The sequence below is a fragment of the Sprattus sprattus genome (genome assembly GCF_963457725.1).
Source record: "Sprattus sprattus genome assembly, chromosome: 11".
NCBI lineage: Eukaryota > Metazoa > Chordata > Actinopteri > Clupeiformes > Clupeidae > Sprattus > Sprattus sprattus.
This window is the reverse complement of record NC_137909.1, coordinates 30,075,134-30,097,652: the sequence shown is the minus strand read 5'-3', so window position 1 is coordinate 30,097,652 and position 22,519 is coordinate 30,075,134. Positions and strand designations below refer to the sequence as shown.

Below are 22,519 nucleotides of genomic sequence, written 5' to 3'. Positions count from 1 at the left end.
CTGAGTGTGTGGGGGGATAGAGGATTGATGATTAATATTCAGATGTATCATGATGTTTCTCCCAGGCTGAGTGAATGTAACCTGACAGAGAAGAGCTGTTCCTATCTGGCCTCTGCCCTGACCTCACACTCCTCAAGTCTCACACAGTTGGAACTGCATCGTAATAACATTAGTGCATCAGATGTTGAGCAGCTCTCTGCTCTAGTGAAGGACCCCCACTATAAACTAAAGAAACTAATGTGAGTAAATATCTAACCATCTCACTCAGGCCTTTATAACATAAGACCCAACATGGATGTCTGACTTTTATTTCCTGTTCTCCAGATTCTCTCTCTTCTGTCTGTTTCTTCTTTGGTCCTCTGATTTTGCTCATCCGTCTTTCATCCTTCACTCTCCCTCTTTCTTCCCCCTTTCTTTTTCTGTCTTACACCTAATAGCTTAGGGCTGTCTTACATCTCATCTCATCCTTTGGTTATTTGTCATCCTTTACTCATCATGTTTGTTTGCTTTTGACCTTTGACCTTGACCTTTGGCCCACATCTCTCTCTGTCACTGTCATTCCTTTCTCCCACCTCTTTTTCTTTTCATGTCTTTTTTTCCTCAATATTTCTTTCTTTTTTTTTCATTCTGTCTGTTTGTCTGTCCATTTTATGTTTCTGAAATGACTCCAGTCATTAACTCACATGACAGTATCTCCAGTAAGAGTCATAATACTATATACTATCATAGTGTGTCTCAGGCTTCATAGTGTGTCTCAGGCTTCCATGCCCAAGGTCACAGGTTCAAGCCCAGTAAGGGACTGTTTAACAGTAAGGTTTAACTGTGGAAAGGGTTACAAACACCATGAAGGGAATGTGCAGCCATCTCTATTGGTCGAGCCAGACTCCACTCTCTTCTTCTGATTGGACCAGCGGTTTTGGACTTTTTAGGTCCACCCTTACTGTTTCTGCTGCAGTGTGTCTAATGTTTGAATGTGTTTCTCATGGCTGCTGTTACTGATGTCAGAATACATTAGCCCTCTGTCTCTCACACAGTCTGGGTCACTTGGAGACCGTCGTCATGGACACTGATTGACTATTGTCTCTCCTTTATCCTGCAGATGGAAAGGCCCATAGGACTAGATGTGGTCGTTGGTCCAGTAGCTCATGAAGACAGGGTGGGATCCAGCAAACACACATCAGCATCTCTTCTGCATAATGTCTGGGGAAGAACATGAACATAAAATTGAGAGTGGAGGCGGTCCTGATCAGCCAGAGATGATTGACAGCATGCAGCATGGACTCAGCAGACAGAGCAGGACCAGTCTCTCTCAATCCTGTACACACGTGGAGATACAGTATGGACTGGGGGGGGGGATAGGGGGGGAACTATAGGATTATCCATATCTTGTTGTTGTATAAAGAGGCTACCTGGGATTTGTTTTTGTTTTGTGATATACAGTCTGTAGCCATGTGGAGATGTAGACTATTATTGAGATTGTATGAATATATGTCAACCTGTGTGCTGTCAGTGTGTAGTTAATGTACACTGTCTCTTTAAGAGTCTTTGTTTATCAATTATGTCATCAACACCATTAAATCAGGAAGTGTATTAGTTGATGTTCTTCTGTTTATTGATATTGTTACTCATCTGTTAGATTTCATGCCTCTGGATGCACTGTTGGTACATCAGTTTGTGAACAATAATCTAAAACACATTTGCTGGCCTTCTTTGTTTATTTAATGCTAGATTTGCTTTGAAAGTGCCAACTGATATTTTGTGTGCTGGTATCAGCATAAGCTAACCTTAAGTGCATTAAGTTGGAAGATATAATACAATAAACAAATGAAGTACTTTTACAAACAATAGGAGGAACGAAACATAAACTATATAAATAAAATGTACAGAATATGTTACAAAAAGTGGGCAGCTGTGGAGAGTTGCATGCCCCTCATCCAGACTTTTGGCAGCAGTCCTGAAAACCCCCCAATCTGTACAATCAAAGGAGGGGAGGCAGAGAGAGGAGGAGGAGAGGAGGGGGACCACCAACACACACACACACACACACACACACACACACACACACACACACAGGTTAAAATCAGGAGGGGAGAGAGTAGGAGGAAAGGAGGGGGATCACCTACAGACATATACACACACACACACACACACACATTAAAATCAGGAGGGGAGAGGAGGGAGGGAGGAGAAGAAGACAGACACACACCAAACATACACACGTGAATACACACCCTCAGAGGTTATCCCTTTTTTAAACAATATTTAGATCTTCCATCATATGTATCTTGTATGATGTCAATCTGTCAAACAACATGCATGTGTGTAAGTGTGTTCATGTGTGTGTGTGTGTGCTGGTGTGTATGTGTGTGTGCTGGTGTGTGTGTGTGTGTGCTGGTGTGTGTGTGTGTGTGTGTGTGTGTGTGTGTGTGTGCGAGTGTGTGTGCGAGTGTGTGTGTGTGTTGGGTGTGTGCTCTCATGTCTATCACTATCTCTCCTGTCATTGTAGATCCTGCCACTCCCACACGCCTCACTCATCCAATCAACTCATCCCTCTCACCTGGTATTCCCCACCCATCTCTTCACCTGCAGCTCCATCTCCACATTAGTCCAGCTTCACCTGCACCTGCATCTCCACATTAGTCCCTCAGTTTTTATGCCTGTCCACTCTCACCTGTTCCCTACCAGATTGGCTTGTGTTTTGCTCTCCTGCGTTTTGTTACCCTGTTTTGCATGATGACACTGGACTCACACGTGTGCGTTGGAATGCGTTGATCCAACGGATGGCGGAGGAGGAGTCTGGCGTATAGGGTTGTGTTGATAACAGAGACGTTATAGTGAGATTGACAGGTCAACAAACCAATCACGCCACTAGCAAGCTGTTTACCTTTGTGAGTAGTAGCATGCTAACATTAGATAGGTGGTTCAGACACAAATTGTACATTGTACAGTATCTATTTTTCTGTAACTTTTAAAAAATCTAAGCAAAAAAAAGTCAAAACAACTTTTAGGTACAAATATGACCATTTACAGAGTTTGGTCAGCTATCTTTTTTTTTGACCTTCCCGCTCTTAAACACAATCTGTTTGGCTAGCGCCTGTGCTGTCAGTTAATTTGATTGGCTGACCCATTCCTCTCGAAAAGTTGAACATTTATCAACTCTTGCCTCAAGCAACGCATAAAACGCAATGCAACGGAACCCAACAAAGTTGACCCTGTTTCCATGTTTGACTGATCTCCTGGCTTTGACCCTGCCTGAAAAGACGAATAAACTGACCTTTCTCTACACTCTGACTTTCTTGTTGTCGCGCTTTAGGGTTCAGCTCTATCCATACCTGTGATGGTTACAGTATGTGGCACATGTCAAGCTGTAAGTGGCCGTACATGTGATGAGATCAATGCTGCAGAATAATTGGATTATCGTTGAGAAACAACTTTAAAACTATGAAATAACTTGAGGGTTGTTATGAGTTGTTACCATGACAACGCAATCCACCTATTACAGTGATAGTACCCACTATCTACCGATCTGTAAAGTAATACCTAGTTTGTATTGGTGCCAATAAAGTTCATAAACAGAGAGAGAACGCAAGGAGGGTGCAGAGTCGTCCACAGAGTATCGCACACACACACACACACACACACACACACACACTTCTCCTATGTCAAAGCATTCTGTGCCTTTACGTGTTTGTGCTGTGACTGTGTCACTTGAATGTACTCTGAATTCAGCTTGGATTTCAGTATATGCACATGCAATTCTGTGGGACGTTTGTGTGTGTGTGTGTGTGTGTGTGTGTGTGTGTGTGTGAGAGGGCGAGCACTTGGTCCCGTGTGTGTGTGTGAGTGCGTGCTTACCCGCCTATCTGTGCTTATAATACCGCTGATGCCAGTGCTTCTCAGGTAGGGAGTGCTGGAGATAAGGCCCCCCCCCCTCCCCCGCACCTCCTCCCCACTGCTCTTTGATCCGCTCCACAGAGACCAGAGTGAGACGTTAGAGTGAGACGCCGGGTCGAGACCCAGAGACCACAGTTCAGTCAGAGTGAGACCTCGGGTCGAGACACAGAGACCACAGTTCCTTCAGAGTGAGACCTCGGGTCGAGACGCAGGTAAGATGAGACTCTCCTTCTGGGCCCCAGTTTGTTTATGTGTTTGTCTGTCCGTCTATTCGTTTGTTTGTTTGTTTGTTTTTCTCTGTGTTTGGATTGTTAATTCCAACGTTGCCGTGGAGAGGATGGAATGATGGGGAAGTGATCTTGGTGTTGAGGCATTGTGCTGCTGGGTGAACTCAGAGATCAAACTCAAGTCATGTGAGGAAAGGATCATTCATGTTTCCATCAGTAGAGTGGCAAACAGAACGTGATTAAACCTCAAGACCTTTCAAGCGATCCCTAAATCGCTGTGACTGGATGTGTGATGAGTGTGTGTTGCATTTCAATGAGAGAAAAATGGCCTTTGAATACATTGCACTCACGGATAAAGCTGCTATTAGCCGGTATTGACAGCCCATAACGAGCTCTAACAAGTACTCACAGCCCATGGGCCTGAGGTTCCCATAGTAGGGTATTCCTGCGGTACGTGTCAGAGTGCAGCACTGTCTGTGTCAGGGGTCTCCTACTCAAATTACCAGGGGCCGATGAGCGTCCAGTGTGGTCAGTAGGGGGGCGGATCTGTTGGCTGGCCCATCACAGTACTGTAGATGCCACTTTTGAGTGTGGCAAATTCAGCGTTTGTCAAGAGCTTGTTATAGCTGCATTAATAGCCCATGACTTAAATACAATAGCAGTAGTGGGATAATGTCTTCGAAACAACTATCTATCTATATTTGTCCTTCATACATGCACATTTCAAAGCAAATGCTGTGCAGCACCATTTTTGTATAGTTGGTAACAAGGCTGCAAACAAACTAAACAAAGTAGAAAACAGACGTGTGTTTCTTTGTGTGTGTGTGTGTGAGTGTGAGAGGGTGAGCTTTTGGTCATGTGTGTGTGTAGGTGTGCGTTTGTAAGAATCAGCTTTACTGTGTGTGTTTGTGCGAGCACTTGGTCCTGGGTGTGTGTGTGTGTGTGGACGGAGGGAGCAGCTGGCATGGAGTTTAGGTAGTCAGAAAAGCTCTACCCAGGTTTTCCCCACCGGAGCAACCACACACTGAGCGGAGTAGCAAAGCAAAAGCAAAACAGTTAAGAGAAGAGACCGTCCATGGCAAACCCCAGCATTTTATAGCCCCAGGTCAGATCAGTATGATAATCCTGTCTAAACACCTTTGATTATGGAAATAATCCTCTTTCAAGGGGGAGACTCTTTGACTGGGCCCTGGAATCACCCTTTCTAAATCAGTTACTTACCTTTATAACTGGCAAAACGGAGCCTTATTGTAAAGTGTGAAACACATCACCATCTAGTAATCAGTTACCAACATTTATAACTGGCAAAACGGAGCCTTATTGTAAAGTGTGAAACACATCATCATCAAGTAATCAGTTACTAACCTTTATAACTGGCAACTGACTGGGGGGGGGGGGGGGGGGGGGGGGGGGAGGGCACGTTGTGATCTCACCCTTCTCCAGATTTGTGTATTCTTCCCTTTCCGGTTGCGCAACAGTCAGCGGCAGACTCTTACAAAATAAAAGCCTGTAGGCAACAGACTTTTACAATAATAAAATAAATAATAAACCCTGCGTTAACGCGCGATAAACTTATTGTCTGCGTTAATTTATTAATGAATTAACGTGTTAATAACGCGTTAACTTGCCCAGCCCTGAGGCTGAGTCCTTGTTTATCTGAAATGTGCACTTTTTAATTTTATTTTGTACCGCCCTGTTAGGCAATGTTGTTTTTCAATAAAATAAAACATTGCATAAAGCAAGCCAATCCCCTTTTCCATGTTGATAAGAGCATTTAAAAAAAATGATTGAAGGGACATTTAGAATAGATACAAATTTGCGATTAATACATTTACGATTAATCACGATTAATTTTGAGTTAGCTATGACAAAAATGCGATTAATTGCGATTAAATATTTTAATCGTTTGACAGCACTACTTTAAACTTAGCCCAACCAGGTAGTTTGCGTCCCAAACAAACAATGACAACAAGCAAAGATAAAGCGGGGCGCTAGCAGAGAGCCGAGCAGCAGGCCCAACGTAGAGTCCGACCGGAAGTGGAGACAGGGTGTGGCTGGAATGAAAGAGGGAGAGCCAGTGAGCCAGAGAGACGATGGAATGCAAGATGGGCGTCTTTTATAGGCAAAGTCCAACCCACAACCGCGTCCCAATCAGATCCCAGGTCACCTGTAGAGGGGGACAGAGAGAACACACACACACACGCACACACTCAATCAACTGTAGAGGGGGACAGAGAGAGCACACACACACACACACACACTCTATCAACTGTAGAGGGGGACAGAGAGAGTGGGACAGTAGAGAGAACAGACACATGTCAGTAACCAGATTAATATTCAAAAGTCAGGGACATTAACTTAGCATAGCAAGAACTCTGCTTACCTCGATATGCTACTTTAAATTTGAAGGCAAATTTTTGAAGGCTATCAACTCCTTTTTATGAAGGAGACAGGAAACGCATTAAAACCTCAACAAGTCATTCTTGGGGCCTTTTATCTCAAACATGACTTTTAAATAGGGCCAAGGGTGGCTCATATCAGGGTTCAGTTGAGGCTCACTCTGGATCCATGTTGAATAGGCAGTTAGTCAGGCTGTCTGTTGCATGTTTAGGTATAACAGGCAAGGCTACATCTAGTCCTGCTGCCAAACGCACATTCTGCTGTCATTGGAGCCGATAGAGCCACCTGATTGGTTTAAACTTCCAAAACAGCAACGCAATCCATATTTTTTTGTAGGGAACATTTAGGCACAACGGTATTCATAAAATTTAACGAGTAACGACACATATTGTGGAAATGTAGCAGAGTGAAATTATAGATAATAGCTGCAAAATGTAATGGAGTAAAAGTAAAAAGTATGCACTATTATTTTTACTTAAGTAAAGTACAGACAAGGAAAAATGTACTTAAGTACATTAATGAAGTAAAATAATAGCTGTGACAATTCTGTCCCAACCAATTTTGTGTGTTTGTGTGTGTGTGTTTGTGTGTGTGTGTTTCAGTGAAACATAGCCGCATCCTGCAGAAGAGATTACATTCTCCCGTACCGAGCTGTGTGTCCATGAAGAGTGACCAGTCCATGGATCTTCCACCCCTCTTAGCAGAAGGAGGTGTTCCTGCTGATCAGATGTGAGTAGTAATGAGGACTTTCCACAGGAAATACAATCATCCATACAGTCATTTGAAGTACACCTAAAGTGTAAAAGTGTACCAAATATGTTTGACTTGTTTTTTTGTTCTAGATATTTTTGAGAGATCGGAAGTTCTAGATATTTCTTAAATATCTAGTTTATAGTATCTAGGTATTAAAGAAGACAGACAATATCCATTCACTGATTTGATTGATTGATGAGGATGATAGCCTTCAGATTGTCACAAGTTTTAGCCCCCCTAAGGGGGAAATAATCCAAACTAATCTTGAAAACCATTTCAGTATATTAGGTATATTCTAGGTTTTTCAAAATATACTGTAGTATTGATCATTGCTGTACCACCATATTGTCAGAAGGTGGCAGTATGAGACAGACCAGAGGCTGACCTGTCATGTCTGACTTTGATGTTCAAATCAAAATGGCTTCATAAATAAATGAATACAGTTTAAAAAAAAGATCTTCAATTAAAGTGACACTTTGGAAGCATTTGAATAGATATTATCCATAAAATCAGTTATATTCTTTGACATTTCATAACATGTTATAGCAAGGTTTTGCAGACAAAATGGGGATTTGGGTCATTTTCACCTTTTGTGTTTTGTTTTACACATACCACAGATGTACACTACCGTTCAAAAGTTTGGGTACAGCCAGACAATTTCGTGTTTTCCATGACAACTTACACTTTTATTTATGAAATGAGTTGAAAAATGAATAGAAAATATAGTCAAGACATTGACAAGGTTAGAAATAATGATTTTTATTTGAAAAAAAAAATGTTGTTCTTCAAACTTTGCTTTCATCAAAGAATGCTCCTTTTGCAGCAGTTACAGCATTGCAGCCCTTTTGCATTCTAGCTGTAAATTTGTTGAGGTAATCTGTGGAAATCTCACCCCAGGCTTCCTGAAGCACCTCCCACAAGTTGGAATGGCTTGATGGGCACTTCTTCCGTACCATACGGTCAAGCTGCTCCCACAGCAGCTCAATAGGGTTGAGGTCTGGTGACTGCACTGGCCACTCCATTACAGTCAGCAAACCAGCTGCCTGCTTCTTCCCCAAATAGTTTTTGCATAATTTGGAGGTGTGCTTTGGGTCATTGTCCTGTTGTAGGAGGAAATTGGCTCCAATCAAGCGCTGTCCACAGGGTATGGCATGGCGTAGCAAAATGGAGTGAAAGCCCTCTTTATTTAAAGTCCCCTTTACTTGGTACAAATCTCCCACTTTACCAGCACCAAAGCAGCCCCAGACCATTACATTACCTCCACCATGCTTGACAGATGGTGCCAGGCACTCCTCCAGCATCTTTTCACCTGTTCTGCGTCTCACAAATGTTCTTCTGTGTGATCCAAACACCTCAAACTTCGATTTGTCTGGCCATAGCACTCTTTTCCAATCTTCCTCTGTCCAATGCCTGTGTTCTTTTGCCCATACCAATCTTTTCTTTTTACTGGCCAGTCTAAGATATGGCTTTTCTTTGCCACTCTGCCTAGAAGGCCAGCATCCCGGATTCGCCTCTTTACTGTAGATGTTGACAATTGCGTTTTGCGGGTTCCATTTAAAGAAGCTGCCAGTTGAGGAACTGTGAGGCGTCTATTTCTCAAACTAGAGACTCTAATGTACTTGTTCTCTTGCTGAGTTGTGCACCGGGGCCTCCCACTTCTTTATTTACTCTTGTTAGAGCCTGTTTGTGCTCTTCTCTGAAGGGAGTAGTACACACCGTTGGAAGAAATCTTGAGTTTCTTTGCAATTTCTCGCATGGAATAGCCTTCCCCTCTTAGAACAAGAATAGACTGGCGAGTTTCACACGGAAGTTCTTTTTTTTAAGCCATTTTAAGAGTATGATCGAACCTACACATGTGATGCTCCAGAAAATCAAATTGCTCAAAGGAAGGCCAGTTTTTAGCTTCTCTCATCAGCAAAACGGTTTTCAGCTTTGCTAAGATAATTTCTAAGGGTTTTCAAGAGTCTTCTAATCATCCATTAGTCTTCTAAGGCTATTAGAAAACGCAAGGCACCGTTAGAAAACTGAGTGATAGTTGCTGGAGATTGGCCTTTATACACCTATGTAGATATTTCATTAAAAACTAAACGTTTCCACCTTGAATAGTAATTTTTACCACATTAACAATGTATAGAGTGTATTTCTGATTAATTAAATCTAACCTTTTTGGAAAAAAACAGCACTTTTGAACCGAAGTGTGTGTGTACATGTCTGTCCACGCGTGTGGGTGGATGTGTGAGTGAGATTGTGTGTGTGTGTGTGTGTGTGTGTGTGTGTGTGTGTGTGTGTGTGTGTGTTTGAAATTCATCTCTTTTACTCCTCATTCATGCTAGTTGAACCATTTTAGTTCTTTCCTCTTCACTTAAAAATGCAGTAGTGAGACATAGGTATAACAATTCTGTCCAAACCAGTTTTACAATACTTTAAAAAAGATGCTATGGGTAGACAAAAAGTTTCCAACTTATTGAATTAAAATGATTACGTCTTCCAAATTATTAAATATAACAAACAGTAACTAAAGAGGATCCCCACACTAAAAGACAGTAGAGGATAAACTGCAGCAGAAAGAGCAGCAGAAGAAAGAGAAAGAGAAAGAGAGCCTGAATACTCTTTAGTGATTTTATATTTGAAGACCCATCCCCTAAAATAACATTCACCGAGGCAGAAGTTAAAATGGGACTAGTCTAATTACACAGCTATGGTAGGTACTTCAGAATGAAACCATGATCAGAATTCAAGACCAAACATACAGCCGCGGAAAAAAATAAGAGACCACTTCAAAATTATCAGTTTCTCTGGTTTTACTATTTATTGGTATGTGTTAAAGTAAAATGTACATTTTTGTTTTATTCTATAACCTACTGGCAACATTTCTACCAAATTTCAAATAAAAATATTGTCATTTGGATCATTTATTTGCAGAAAAATGACAATTGGTCAAAATAGCAAAAAAGATGCAGTGTCTTCAGATCTCGAATAATGCAAAGAAAACAAGCTCATATTCATTTTTAAACTACACAATACTAATGCTTGAACTTAGGAAGAGTTCAGAAATTAATATTTGGTGGAATAACCTTGATTTAAAATCACAACTTTCATGTGTCTTGGCATGCTCTCCACCAGTCTTTCACATTGCCGTTGGGTGACTTTATGCTACTCCTGGCGCAAGAATTCAAGCAGCTCGGCTTCTTTTCATGGCTTGTGACCATCCATCTTCCTCTTGATCACATTTCAGAGGTTTTTTATGGGATTCAGGTCTCGAAATTGGGCTGGCCATGACAGGGTCCTGATCTGGTGGTACTCCATCCACACCTTTACTGGCATGGCTGTGTGGCATGGAGCATTGCCCTGCTAGAAAAAACACTTTAGGGGGAAACTCTTCAGACAGAGTGGTAGTTATATAGACTACATTAGGGGAAAACTCTTCAGACAGAGTGGCAGTTATATAGACTACATTCCTGCTTGACTGATGGAGGTGTGCAAACACTACATTTAAAATGATTAAGTAAACAAGCAACAGTAAACAAGCTATTTAATATTTGTTTTTTGTTTTTACACACAGATACCAACATGGTTCAGTTAATGTGGAAATGCTGCAGATCCACAAATCCCATCTTCAGACGATGTTTCAGTGTCTGACTGAGGGAATCACAAAGCAGGGAAACCCCACACCCCTCAGTAAGATCTACACAGAGCTCTACATTACAGAGGGGGGAGGAGGGGAGGTCAATGATGAACATGAGGTCAGACAGATAGAGAGAGCATCCTGGAGAGAAGCAGCACTAGACACACCAATCAACTGCAGTGACATCTTTAAACCATTACCTGGACAACACAAACACATCAGAACGGTACTGACTAAGGGAGTGGCTGGCATTGGAAAAACAGTCTCTGTGCAGAAGTTCATTCTTGACTGGGCTGAAAGCAAAGCCAATCAGGATGTCCACTTCATATTTCCTCTTCCTTTCCGAGAGCTGAACCTGATGAAGGAGAAGAAACTCAGTCTGGTGGATTTCATTAAGCACTTTTTCTCAGGAAATCAAGCAATCTTCACCAGTTCAACACACAGAGTCATGTTTATCTTTGATGGTCTGGATGAGTGTCGACTTCCTCTCGATTTCAACTCCAACCCAAGATGTTGTGATGTGACAGAGCCAGCCTCAGTGGACATGCTGCTGACAAACCTCATCAAGGGGAATCTGCTTCCCTCTGCTCTACTCTGGATCACCACCCGACCAGCAGCAGCCAATCAGATTCCACCCCCATGTGTGGACCAGGTGACGGAAATAAGGGGATTCAGCGACGCACAGAAAGAGGAGTACTTCAGGAAGAGAATCAGTGATGAGAACCTGGCCAGCAGAACCATCACTCACCTGAAGTCATCCAGGAGCCTCTACATCATGTGTCACATTCCAGTCTTCTCCTGGATTACAGCCACTGTTGTAGAGAGAACATCAGAAGAAACAGAGAAAGTAGAAATGCCAAGGACTATGACTCAAATGTACACACACTTCCTGATCATTCAGACAAGCATAAGAAATGAAAAGTACACAGTGAGAAAAGAGAGAGACGAAGAGATGATTTTCAAACTGGGGAAACTGTCTTTCCATCAGCTAGAGAAGGGCAATCTGATCTTCTATGAGGAAGACCTGAGAGAGTGTGGCATCGATGTAACAGAAGCATCAGTGTACTCAGGAGTGTGTACTCAGATCTTCAGAGAGGAGTCTGGGCTGTACCAGGGGAAGGTGTTCAGCTTCATACATCTGAGCATTCAGGAGTTTCTTGCAGCTTTATATGTGTTCCTGTGTTTCAGCAACAGAGAGAGAAACATGCCTGACCAACAGCAAACCTCTCAGCTCTCTGCTCTGTTCGGAGCTGCAACACTTCATGACCTACACAAGACTGCAGTGGATCTGGCCTTACAGAGTAAGAACGGCCACCTGGACCTTTTCCTCCGCTTCCTTCTGGGCCTCTCACTGGAGTCCAATCAGAATTTCTTAAGACACCTGCTGTCACAGACAAGAAGCCAATCAAAGAGCTCAGAGCAAACCGTCCAATATGTTAAACAGATGATCAGAGATCAGAATGAATCAGAAAGAAAGCCTAACCTGTTCTACTGTCTGAATGAGCTAAATCACCATGCTGTAGTGGAGGACATTTACAGAAGATTAGGAACTCTGTCTATACACATGCTCTTACCAGGAGAGTGGGAGACTAAGAGATTTGAGTTCAAGATTTCAGAAGAGCAGCTGGATGAGTTTGACCTGCAGAAGTACATAAAGACACCAGAGGAAGAGATGACTGAACTCCTCAGTCCTGATAAAGTTCTGAAGATGCTCTTGCCAGTGGTCACATCTTCCACATCAGCGGAGTGAGTAAAACACTGTGTGTGTGTGTGTGTGTGTGTGTGTGTGTGTGTGTGTGTGTGTGTGTGTGTGTGTTTGTGCGTGTGTGTGTGTGTGTGTGTGTGTGTGTGTGTGTGTGTGTGTGTGTGTGTGTGTGTGGGTGCATGTGTGTGTGATGTGTGTGTGTGTGGGGGGGCTATATGGTAAATTAATTAAGTCTACAAACTAAATCTCCTCTCTAGGTAGAGCAAACACTCCTAATAATAATAATAATAATAAATATAATAATAACTTTTATTTGTAATGCGCTTTTCAATGACCCAAAGTCGCAATTTACAATGACAAAAAAAGGGGGGGGGGATTACAGACAGGGGGGACAGCACAAGCAGGATGCATTTACATTTACAGAAAAAGGGGGAGGGGTATTTACAGACAGGGGGGACAGCACAAGCATACACAGCACAGGCAGAAAAAACAGAGTTATTGAGAGATGATGGAGATGTAACAGGGGGTAAAAGTGTAGACAGTGGGGTATAGGTGGCTAGGGGTAGGGAAGATCATAGGCTTGGGTGAAGAGGTATGTTTTGAGGCAGGATTTGAATGTTGTGAGTGAGGGAGAGTGGCAAACAGATTTGGGGAGGGAATTCCAAAGTCGGGGTGCTGTGCGTGAGAATGCTCTGTCGCCAAAAGTAGTCGGGATGTTGGTGTAGTCAGGGTGAGAGTGGAGGAGGAACGGGAGGGGCAGTGGGGGAGGAGGAGGTCAGAGAGGTAGGGGTCGGCTTGGTGGTGAAGAGCTTTGAAGGTGAGGAGGATTATTTTGAAGTTGATGTGCTGCTTGATGGGGAGCAGTGGAGAGAATGGAGAACGGGAGTGATGTGTTCACGGGACCGGGTGTGGGTGAGGAGGCGGGCAGCGGAGTTTGAGACCATTTGGAGTCTATGGAGGGAATGGGAGGAGATGCCAGTGAGGAGGGAGTTGCAGTAGTCGAGGCGAGAGGAGATGAAGGCATGGATGAGGGATTCAGCAGCGGGGAGGGGGAGGCAGTGTCTGATTTTGGGGATGCGGCGGAGGTGGAAATATGAGGTCTTGACGATGTGGCTGACATGGGGAGTGAAGGAGAGAGTGGGGTCCATGATGACACCGAGATTGCGTACCAGGGTGGAGGGGGTGATGGTTGAGGAGTCAATGGTGAGTGAAATGGGACCAGTTTAATTGAGAGTGGATTTGGTGCCAATGAGGAGGAGTTCTGTTTTGTCACTGTTCAGTTTGAGGAAGTTGTGAGTTAGCCAAGTTTTTATTGTGGAGATGCAGTTTTCGATGTGGGTGAGGGGAGGATTTTGGGTGGATTTGGTGGTGACGTATATCTGGGTGTCGTCGGCGTAGCAGTGGAAGTCCAGGGTGAGTTGGCGGAGGATGTGACCAAGGGGGAAGAGGTAGCAGATGAAGAGGAGGGGGCCGAGGACTGAGCCCTGGGGGACCCCCTGCGTAACTGGGGAGAGGGTGGATGAGTAGAAGTCCAGGGGCTGCTGCCATGTTTCACAGAGGAAAAGCAGATCAATGTTATTGTCGAGTAGCAGTTCAAATATAACAGGTGATTTGTTGGAGAGGGAGCGGCAGTTCCGCAGTGCAAGGGAGATGGATGGGGGCGCAGGGGTGGGGGGGCGGAGGTTGCTGAGGTTAGCAGTGCGGCTGGTGGGGGTGACAGGGGGGCGAAGACTAGTCCAGAGTGAGGGGATAGGTGAGCCATCGTTGGAGTGTTGGTTGTGGGAGAGACCAGAGCCCCGGTGGATGTAGCGGGGCCAGGGAAGAATCCCAGCTGAGCTAGCTGCAGACGCAGCAGCAGCTGGGAGACGGTGGTTATGGTTGAGGAGGTGAAGGTCAGCAGCAGTGTAGGTGAGTGGGCGAGAAGTTGGTGGAGAAGTGGCCTGGGGACGCGGGAGTGATAGACCGAGGAGGAGATGGAACGCCGGCAAGATAGACAGACAGCTGTGTTGTTGTTGTTAGTTTTTTAAAGCACGCAACAGTCGGCCGGGGTTTACACAATCACCACCACGAACCCCCACAAACGTACTCACCCGAGCCCAGAGCAAGCAGTCCACACACTCGAAGCCGGGAAAACAGATGAGTCCAGTGATGAAGTGAGACCGGAGATTGAGAAGTTAATCCAGCTGTTAGCTAGCTGGCTAACGCAGTAGGTAGTCCAGGAGTGAGGGAGGGGAAGAGTGATAGACGGATGCAGCAATGGCCGATGAAGTGAAGGAACACGGATATGTAGACAGATGACTAACACAGAGACACGGGAACAAAACAAAACACTAGAAACGACTAACAAAACACGAACGTTGGGACAGAAGCGGCAGTCAACAAAGCAGACGCCGGCGTTGCTCTAGCCCAGTGGAGACGCACATTGATGACGCACACATACGCACACACGCGAGGTTGAGGGCTGCTCACACACAATCCCTCAACAAACCACTGATCAGTCTCTACCAACAGTACAATATGGATTGAAGGTCTCTGTTGTTTGTGTGTGAGAAGCTGGTGCCAGTGGTCACAACTCAGCTTGGTATCATACAGTGTGTTTATGTGTGTGTGAGCGTGTGTGTGTGTGTGTGTGTGTGTGTGTGTGTGTGTGTGTGTGTGTGTGTGTGTGTGTGTGTGTGTGTGTGTGTGTGTGTGTTGTGTGTGTGTGTGTGTGTGTGTGTGTGTGTGTGTGTGTGTGTGTGTGTGTGTGTGTGTGAGAGAGAGAAAAAAAGTTAGATGGACTAAATGAACTGCCCTGATAAGAGAACATTTCTCCTAAACTGAGAGTAGCGCAAACACTCCTGACTGCAGTTCATACCTCACATCAGTCTAATATGGATTGAAGGTCAAACACTAAATAGTATATTACACCTGAGTTGTTTGGAGCTTTCTAAGGGTAACTGAACTTTATGCTTATTTTGAGACTGTAAGATATTTGTCTATAATTTACATTTTAAATATATCACATTTTATATTACATTTAAAAAAGTTATGGTGTGAATGGTAAAACGTACCCAGATGGCTGGGATAGCTGGCATGTGCTTTTGGATCCAAACTGGCTTAATCACTTTAGCAATGTTAATGAACACTTTTATGCTCCACCCTTAAGTGGCCTTATAGGGCATCAACACACCACCACTAACCCCTGAACCCTGTAGGACACTGGACCCGTCTGTTGTTCAGGGTTATCATGTTGTGTCTCCCAGGCTGAATGAATGTACCCTGACAGAGAAGATCTGTTCCTATCTGGCCTCTGTGTGTGTGTTTCAGTGTGTGAGTAGAGGATTAGTGATTAATATTCAGGTGTATAATTATTACTTGAAAGAGAAGAACTGTTCCTATCTGACCTCTGCCCTGACCTCACATAATGTACTATGTGTGTGTTATAGTGTGTGAATGTGAACAGTCCATAATGTGTCAATATGAGTAGGTTTAGTGTGTGTTTGTGTGTGTGTGTGTGTGTGTGTGTGTGTGTGTGTGTGTGTGTGTGTGTGTGTGTGTGTGTGTGTGTGTGTGTGACGGAGCGCTGTACTACCGTCACGGCAGCGATACTCTGCCTCAGTGAGCTTTCATCATGTGCAGGTGTTTGCTATGTGTGTTTCATGTCCGTTGTCCATGGCATTATACACTTACAGTTTCTAAGTGTTTTAACCCAGCCATTCTCCCTCCAATTTCTGTTAGTCCCGTTGCTGTATTCACGCGTGTTAACATCATACACAACCGGGTCTTTAACGATCGTATCCAGCAACCATTACACCTCTACAGTCCAAATACATACTTAGCCATACTCTCTTAAAGTGCGTATGACACCTTAAATAAAAGGTAAAAGGCATATAAGTATCAAAACTATACATAAAACATAGTACTTTGAAGTCATGTTTAACCCTGAAGATTGAAAAATTAAGTTTGTACAGAGTTTCAAGGTGTTGTTTTCGCGACTCTTAGCGTAAAACAGTTGCCGGCTTACCTGAAATGTGACAACAGCGTGAGAAGACTTCAATCTAGAGGTCTGAAAATGATGACAATGTGTAGAGGTGGAGTGGCCATCGGGACGGCCGGGAGATGTAGTCCCGGCAGGCCAATAAGCTCACGAGAAGCAGCCTGAAGACTGCACGCAGCTGTGGAAAGTTCATGAGCGGCCCATTGAGTTAAAATAAATGTCATTCAAATATTACTCCCGTGAAAATCGCCATGTTCTCCGACAATTGGATTAAGATGTAGTCCAACCAATATATATAACCACATACAGTATATAAATTGGCCAGCGATTTAAATTGTTTTTTTTGTAAAAAAAAATCATATAGAGTGGTCGAAGCAAAGCCTCATGGGAAATGGCATCTGCGTATCGCTCTGCCTTTGTAGTGAACGTAACTTGGGCCAGATGGGCCGGTGCAGACAAAATTGTCTTGGTGGATTTTTGTGTCCCACACCGCCCCTGACAATGTGCATGTGGATTGGGCGCACGGAAACACGGTAGGCGAAATTCGGAGAGATATGCAGAGACTGCAAAACAACGAATGGTAAGGACGACTTTGACCTTGTTAACAGTGACCAAGTTCAAAAGAGTTCCGACGTTGCCGTCATTTCCACTTTATAACGCGGGGCGGAAGTGAGACACTTGGGAAGTTGGTAGTTTAGTGGCACGAAATTCAAATGTTAATTTTAACAAGTATATTTATATTTTAAGTAAACATATATATATCGATTGTGTAATACCTCCTTTGTTTTATTTATTTGCAATTTTTTGTATTGAGGTGTCATATGCACTTTAAGTTACAATAATCACACATACAAGGTCTTGTCTCGTTAATGTTCTGTTTATTTAGTTTAAAACCATACATCAATTTCATATTGCATTTGTATTTGTCTTACCGTCGGTGTCGCGTCTTGTGTTTTTTTGTTCAGAAATGAATGGCCGCCATCGTACCAGGTATTTTTTAAAGGAAAATGACTTCCTGCACAACTGGAAGTGAACCAGCTTTTTGTATAAAGTATTTTTATGCTGAGAATCTATATGTTGGCTATGCCTTCAAGCAGCGGATCTATTGTACATTTACATTTACATTTACATTTAGTCATTTAGCAGACGCTTTTGTCCAAAGCGACGTACAAGGGTCTGCTAAATGACTAAATCTAAATGTAAATGTAAATGTAAATTGTAAATTGTATATTTATTAATGTATTTTTCCAGCTATGTGGAATTGTTTTGTGGCTGTTTTAGTCAAATGTGTTTAGTCTGTCTTGACACCCCTGTATTTTGTAAAGTGAATGGTATGAACCAATTGAGGGCGCACGGGCAGGCCCTACTTATACTACACTCTTCAGTTTATCGGGAGAGCTGAGGATTAACGGACATGCGTCCAAGCTTGTTCTGTTGGTGAACAGCCAACTTGTTCAAAATCCATAGTAAGTTGCTAGCATATTTGCTTCATTGTTTTGTGACTATTAAGTCCATTTTATTTTCTATTTTGCAAAGTATTTTCTTTATTCTTATTTTGTTTGTTTGTTTGTTTATTACTATTCTGATTCATATTTTTGCCTTCACAGCCTTAATTTGGGACAAATAAAAACTCCCAACTTTCACCGCAAAGCCTCCTGAGAGTCTTTTCCATCCTGCTCGACCTCTCAACCACGTCTACCTTTAACAGTGTGTGTGTGTTTGTTTTCCTGAATGTGTGTGGGGGTATAAAGGATTGATGATTAATATTCAGATGACTCATTATGTTTCTCCCGGGCTGTATAACTGTAACCTTACAGAGAAGAGCTGTTCCTATCTGGCCTCTGCCCTGACCTCACACTCCTCAAGTCTCACACAGCTGAACCTGGGGGGCAATAAGCTGCTAGGAGACTCACGACTCTGTGTGTGTTTGTGTCCCTGTGTGTGTGTGTATCCCTGAGTGTGTGTGTGGGGGGGATAGAGGATTGATGATTAATATTCAGATGTATCATGGTGTTTCTCCCAGGCTGGGTGACTGTAACCTGACAGAGAAGAGCTGTTCCTATCTGGCTCCTGCCCTGACCTCACACTCCTCAAGTCTCACACAGCTGAACCTGGGGGGCAATAAGCTGCTAGGAGACTCAGGAGTGGAACTTCTATGTTCTGCTCTTTCTCATCACAACTGCAAACTGGAGGAACTACAGTAAGCATAATTTCATGTAATATGTGTGGGTAGGTGATATACTAATAGTATCCCTGAGTGTGTGTGTGTGTGTGTGTGTGTGTGTGTGTGTGTGTGTGCGTGTGCGTGTGCGTGTGCGTGTGCGTGTGTGTGAACAGTCTGTGTGTGTGTGTGTGTGTGTGTATGTGTGTGTTTGTGTGCGTGTGCGTGTGCGTGTGCGTGTGCGTGTGTGTGTGTGTGAACAGTCTCTGTGTGTGTGTGTGTGTGTGTGTGTGTGTGTGAAAAGTCCATATGTGAATAGTGCCATCAGTCCCTACACCCTAGTCTCTACTTCGGAGGTCATGCAGGTGAGACAGCAGATGTTCCTGCGTAAATCTGTAATGTAATCTTTAGAGTCTTCAGCATCCGCATACCTGTTAGGCCAGTGCTTTCCTATCTGGCGTCTGTCCTGATGTGACATTGTGTGTGTGTGTTTTTATGTGTGCAAGTGTATGTGTGTTAGTGTGGGTGTGTGTTCGTATATGTGTGTGAGTGTTTGTATATGTGTGATATTGTGTGTGTGTGTGTGTGTGTGGGGGGGGGGGATATTAAATACTTACATTATGAAGGTATTTTTTGTTTAATTAACTGTATGTATGTTGGTGTTTTCCTTTGGTGATTATATGAGACAGAGCTTCAGGAGCACCTAGGCTGTGTGTGCGGGTGCGTGTGTGTGCGTGTGCGTGTGCGTGTGCGTGTGCGTGTGCGTGTGCGTGTGCGTGTGTGTGTGCGTGTGCGTGTGTGTGTGTGTGTGTGGGTCGGGGGATTGATGATTAATATTCAGATGTATCATGATGTTTCTCCCAGGCTGAATGACTGTAACCTGACAGAGAAGAGCTGTTCCTTTCTGGCCTCTGCATTGACCTCACACTCCTCAAGTCTCACACAGCTGCACCTGTGGGGCAATGAGCTGCTAGGAGACTCAGGAGTGAAACTTCTATGTTCTGCTCTTTCTCATCAAAACTGCAAACTGGAGGAACTACAGTAAGCATAGTTTCATGTTATATGTGTGGGTAGGTGAAATACTAATAGTATAAAGTTTTTGTTTTTATTTAATTATTAATTACTTCATTAATGTGTTAATTAATTAATTGTATGTTGGTGTTTTTATCAGTCTGTATGTGTGTCTGTGTATCCCTGAGTGTTTGTGTCTCTGTGTGTGTTTGTATCCCTGAGTGTGTGTGGGGGGGATAGAGGATTGATGATTAATATTCAGATGTATCATGATGTTTCTCCCAGGCTGGGTTACTGTGACCTGACAGAGAAGAGCTGTTCCTATCTGGCCTCTGCCCTGACCTCACACTCCTCAAGTCTCACACAGCTGAACCTGGGTAACATTTACCAGCTAGGAGACTCAGGAGTGAAACTTCTATGTTCTGCTCTTTCTCATCAAAACTGCAAACTGGATAAACTACAGTAAGCATAGCTTCATGTAATATGTGTGGGTAGGTGAAATACTAATAGTATAAAGTTTTTTGTTTGTTTAATTCATTCATTCATTCATTAATTGTATGTTGGCGTTTTTTCCTTTTGTGGTTATTTGAGAGAGAGCTTCAGGAGCACCTAGGCTGCATATACGTATCTCTCTGCGTGTGTGTGTGAATCACTGAGTGCGTGTGCGTGTGTGTGTCGGTGTCCCTATGCGTGTGTGTGTGTGTGTACGTGTATCCATGATTGTGTGTATGTGTCAGTGTGTGTTTGGCTTTGTATCCCTGAGTGTGTGTGTGTGTTGATGTGTGTGTGTTTGTATCCCTGAGTGTGTTTGTTTTGGTGTCCCTGTGTCCCTGTGTTTGTGCGTGTGCGTGTGCGTGTGCATGTGCATGTGCGTGTGCACGTGCGCCTGTGCGTGCGTGTGTATCTCAGAGTGCATGTTTGTGTTTTTGTGTCTTTGTTTGTGTGTGTTTGTGTCCCTGTGTGTGTGTCTATGTATCCCTGAGTGTTTGTGTCTCTGTGTGTGTTTGTATCCCTGAGTGTGTGGGGGGGGATAAGGGATTGATGATTAATATTCAGATGTATCATGATGTTTCTCCCAGGCTAGAGTGGTGTAACCTGTCAGAGAAGAGCTGTTCCTATCTGGCATCTGCCCTGACCTCACATTCCTCAAGTCTCACACAGCTGATCCTGAGTCACAATGAGCTGCTGGGAGACTCAGGAGTGAAACTTCTATGTTCTGCTCTTTCTCATCAAAACTGCAAACTGGAGGAACTAAAGTAAGCATAATTTCATGTTATTTGTGTGGGTAGGTGAAATACTAATAGTATAAAGGTATTTTAGTTTAATTAATTAATTACCCAATTAATGTGTTAATTAATTAATGGTATGTTGGTGTTTTTTCCTTTTGTGGTTTTATGAGACAGAACTTCAGGAGCACCTAGGCTGCATATATGTATCTCTGTGTGTGTGTGTATCCCTGAGTGCGTGTGGGTGCGTGTGTGTCAGTGTCCCAATGTGTGTGTGTGTGTCTGAGTGTGTGTGTGTGTCCATGATTGTGTGTATGTGTCAGTTTGTGTGTGTGTGTGTGTGTGTGTGTGTGTGTGAGAGTTTTTTCCCTTGGGTATGTGTGTTTGTATCCCTGAGTGTGTTTGTTTTGCTGTCCCTGTGAGTTTGTTCCCCTGGGTATGTGTGTTTGTATCCCTGAGTGTGTGTGTGTGTGTGTGAGTTTGTTCCCCTGGGTATGTGTGTTTGTATCCCTGAGTGTGTGTGTTTTGGTGTTCCTATGTGTGTGTGTGTGTGTGTGTGTGTCTGTGTATATCTGTGTTTTGTTTTGTATCCCAGAGTGCATGTTTGTGTTTTTGTGTCCCTGTGTGTTTGTATCCCTGAGTGTTTTTGTGTGTGTTACGAACCTGTCTTTGATTAGTTATTTACCCCAGCCAGTTTGGCCCACCCTGGTGGTGAATTATATTATTTCAATGTGATGCCCTGTTTTGTCACGCCCTTTTTCTCACCTGGGCAATCTAGGTTGCCAGTGGCCAACACCAGGTATAAAGGGCCTTCCTGATTGCTTCCTGGAAGGAACTCGCTCAGATCGCTTTCGGGAGGACGCCGTGATTTCTGACCACGCCACTTTGACTCTGCTGGACCGTCGCGCGGCCTCACAGTGCTGCCTGGCCCCAGTCTTTTTCCGAAACGTTGTTTGTTTGTTTGTGCATGCCTTGTTGGCATTCGTGGCGGGTTTGAAATAAATACCACATTGAGCACAATCCGGTTTCTGAGTATCAATCTCTGCGACAAGCCTGCAGGTGGTTCGTAACAGAGATTGATTGGGGGCTTGTCCGCTACTCCTGACTACTGTCACGAGTATGTGTCCGTTTTTTTTCGTGTGTGGAACAAGGTAAGTGCATTGCTGTTCAGTGGAGTATTCCATAGGTAGATCGATTTCTGAGTTTTTGTGAGTTTTTTTTGTCGGGCAATATCTGAGGAGGGGATTCGGTGAAATCTCGAGCTCAGTACGGCCAGAAGACAGAGAGGATTAGAGTGTTCAGTTTAGGGAGGGGGAGCTCCGCTGATCAGCTTAATTGCACTGTTCCTGTTTGTACCGCGTGTTTGCCGTTTTGTTTGCGCTGGCTTAGTAGCTGTGCAGGGGTTACGTCTGATTTTGTGATTTTTTTTCGAGTTGAATTTGTTGCATAAACAAAAATCATACGGTGTCGATGGCGACGGTAAAAGGTTTCATTGATAAACCCGACATAGGATTGTTGGAGCAGTTGACAAAGGGGGA

General features: G+C 43.7%; 1 protein-coding gene across 1 annotated transcript; it reads left to right on the top strand.

The window, feature by feature from the left end:
• Nucleotides 1–10,864: 10,864 nt before the first annotated feature.
• Nucleotides 10,865–21,015, top strand: LOC308372444 (protein NLRC3-like; the record flags this gene model as incomplete). Its single annotated transcript, XM_080847598.1, has 5 exons — nucleotides 10,865–12,645; nucleotides 13,525–13,582; nucleotides 18,355–18,504; nucleotides 19,625–19,729; nucleotides 20,848–21,015. 5 exons carry the CDS (start codon nucleotides 10,865–10,867, stop codon nucleotides 21,013–21,015), a joined length of 2,262 nt encoding a protein of 753 aa, XP_080703724.1.
• Nucleotides 21,016–22,519: the final 1,504 nt, after the last annotated feature.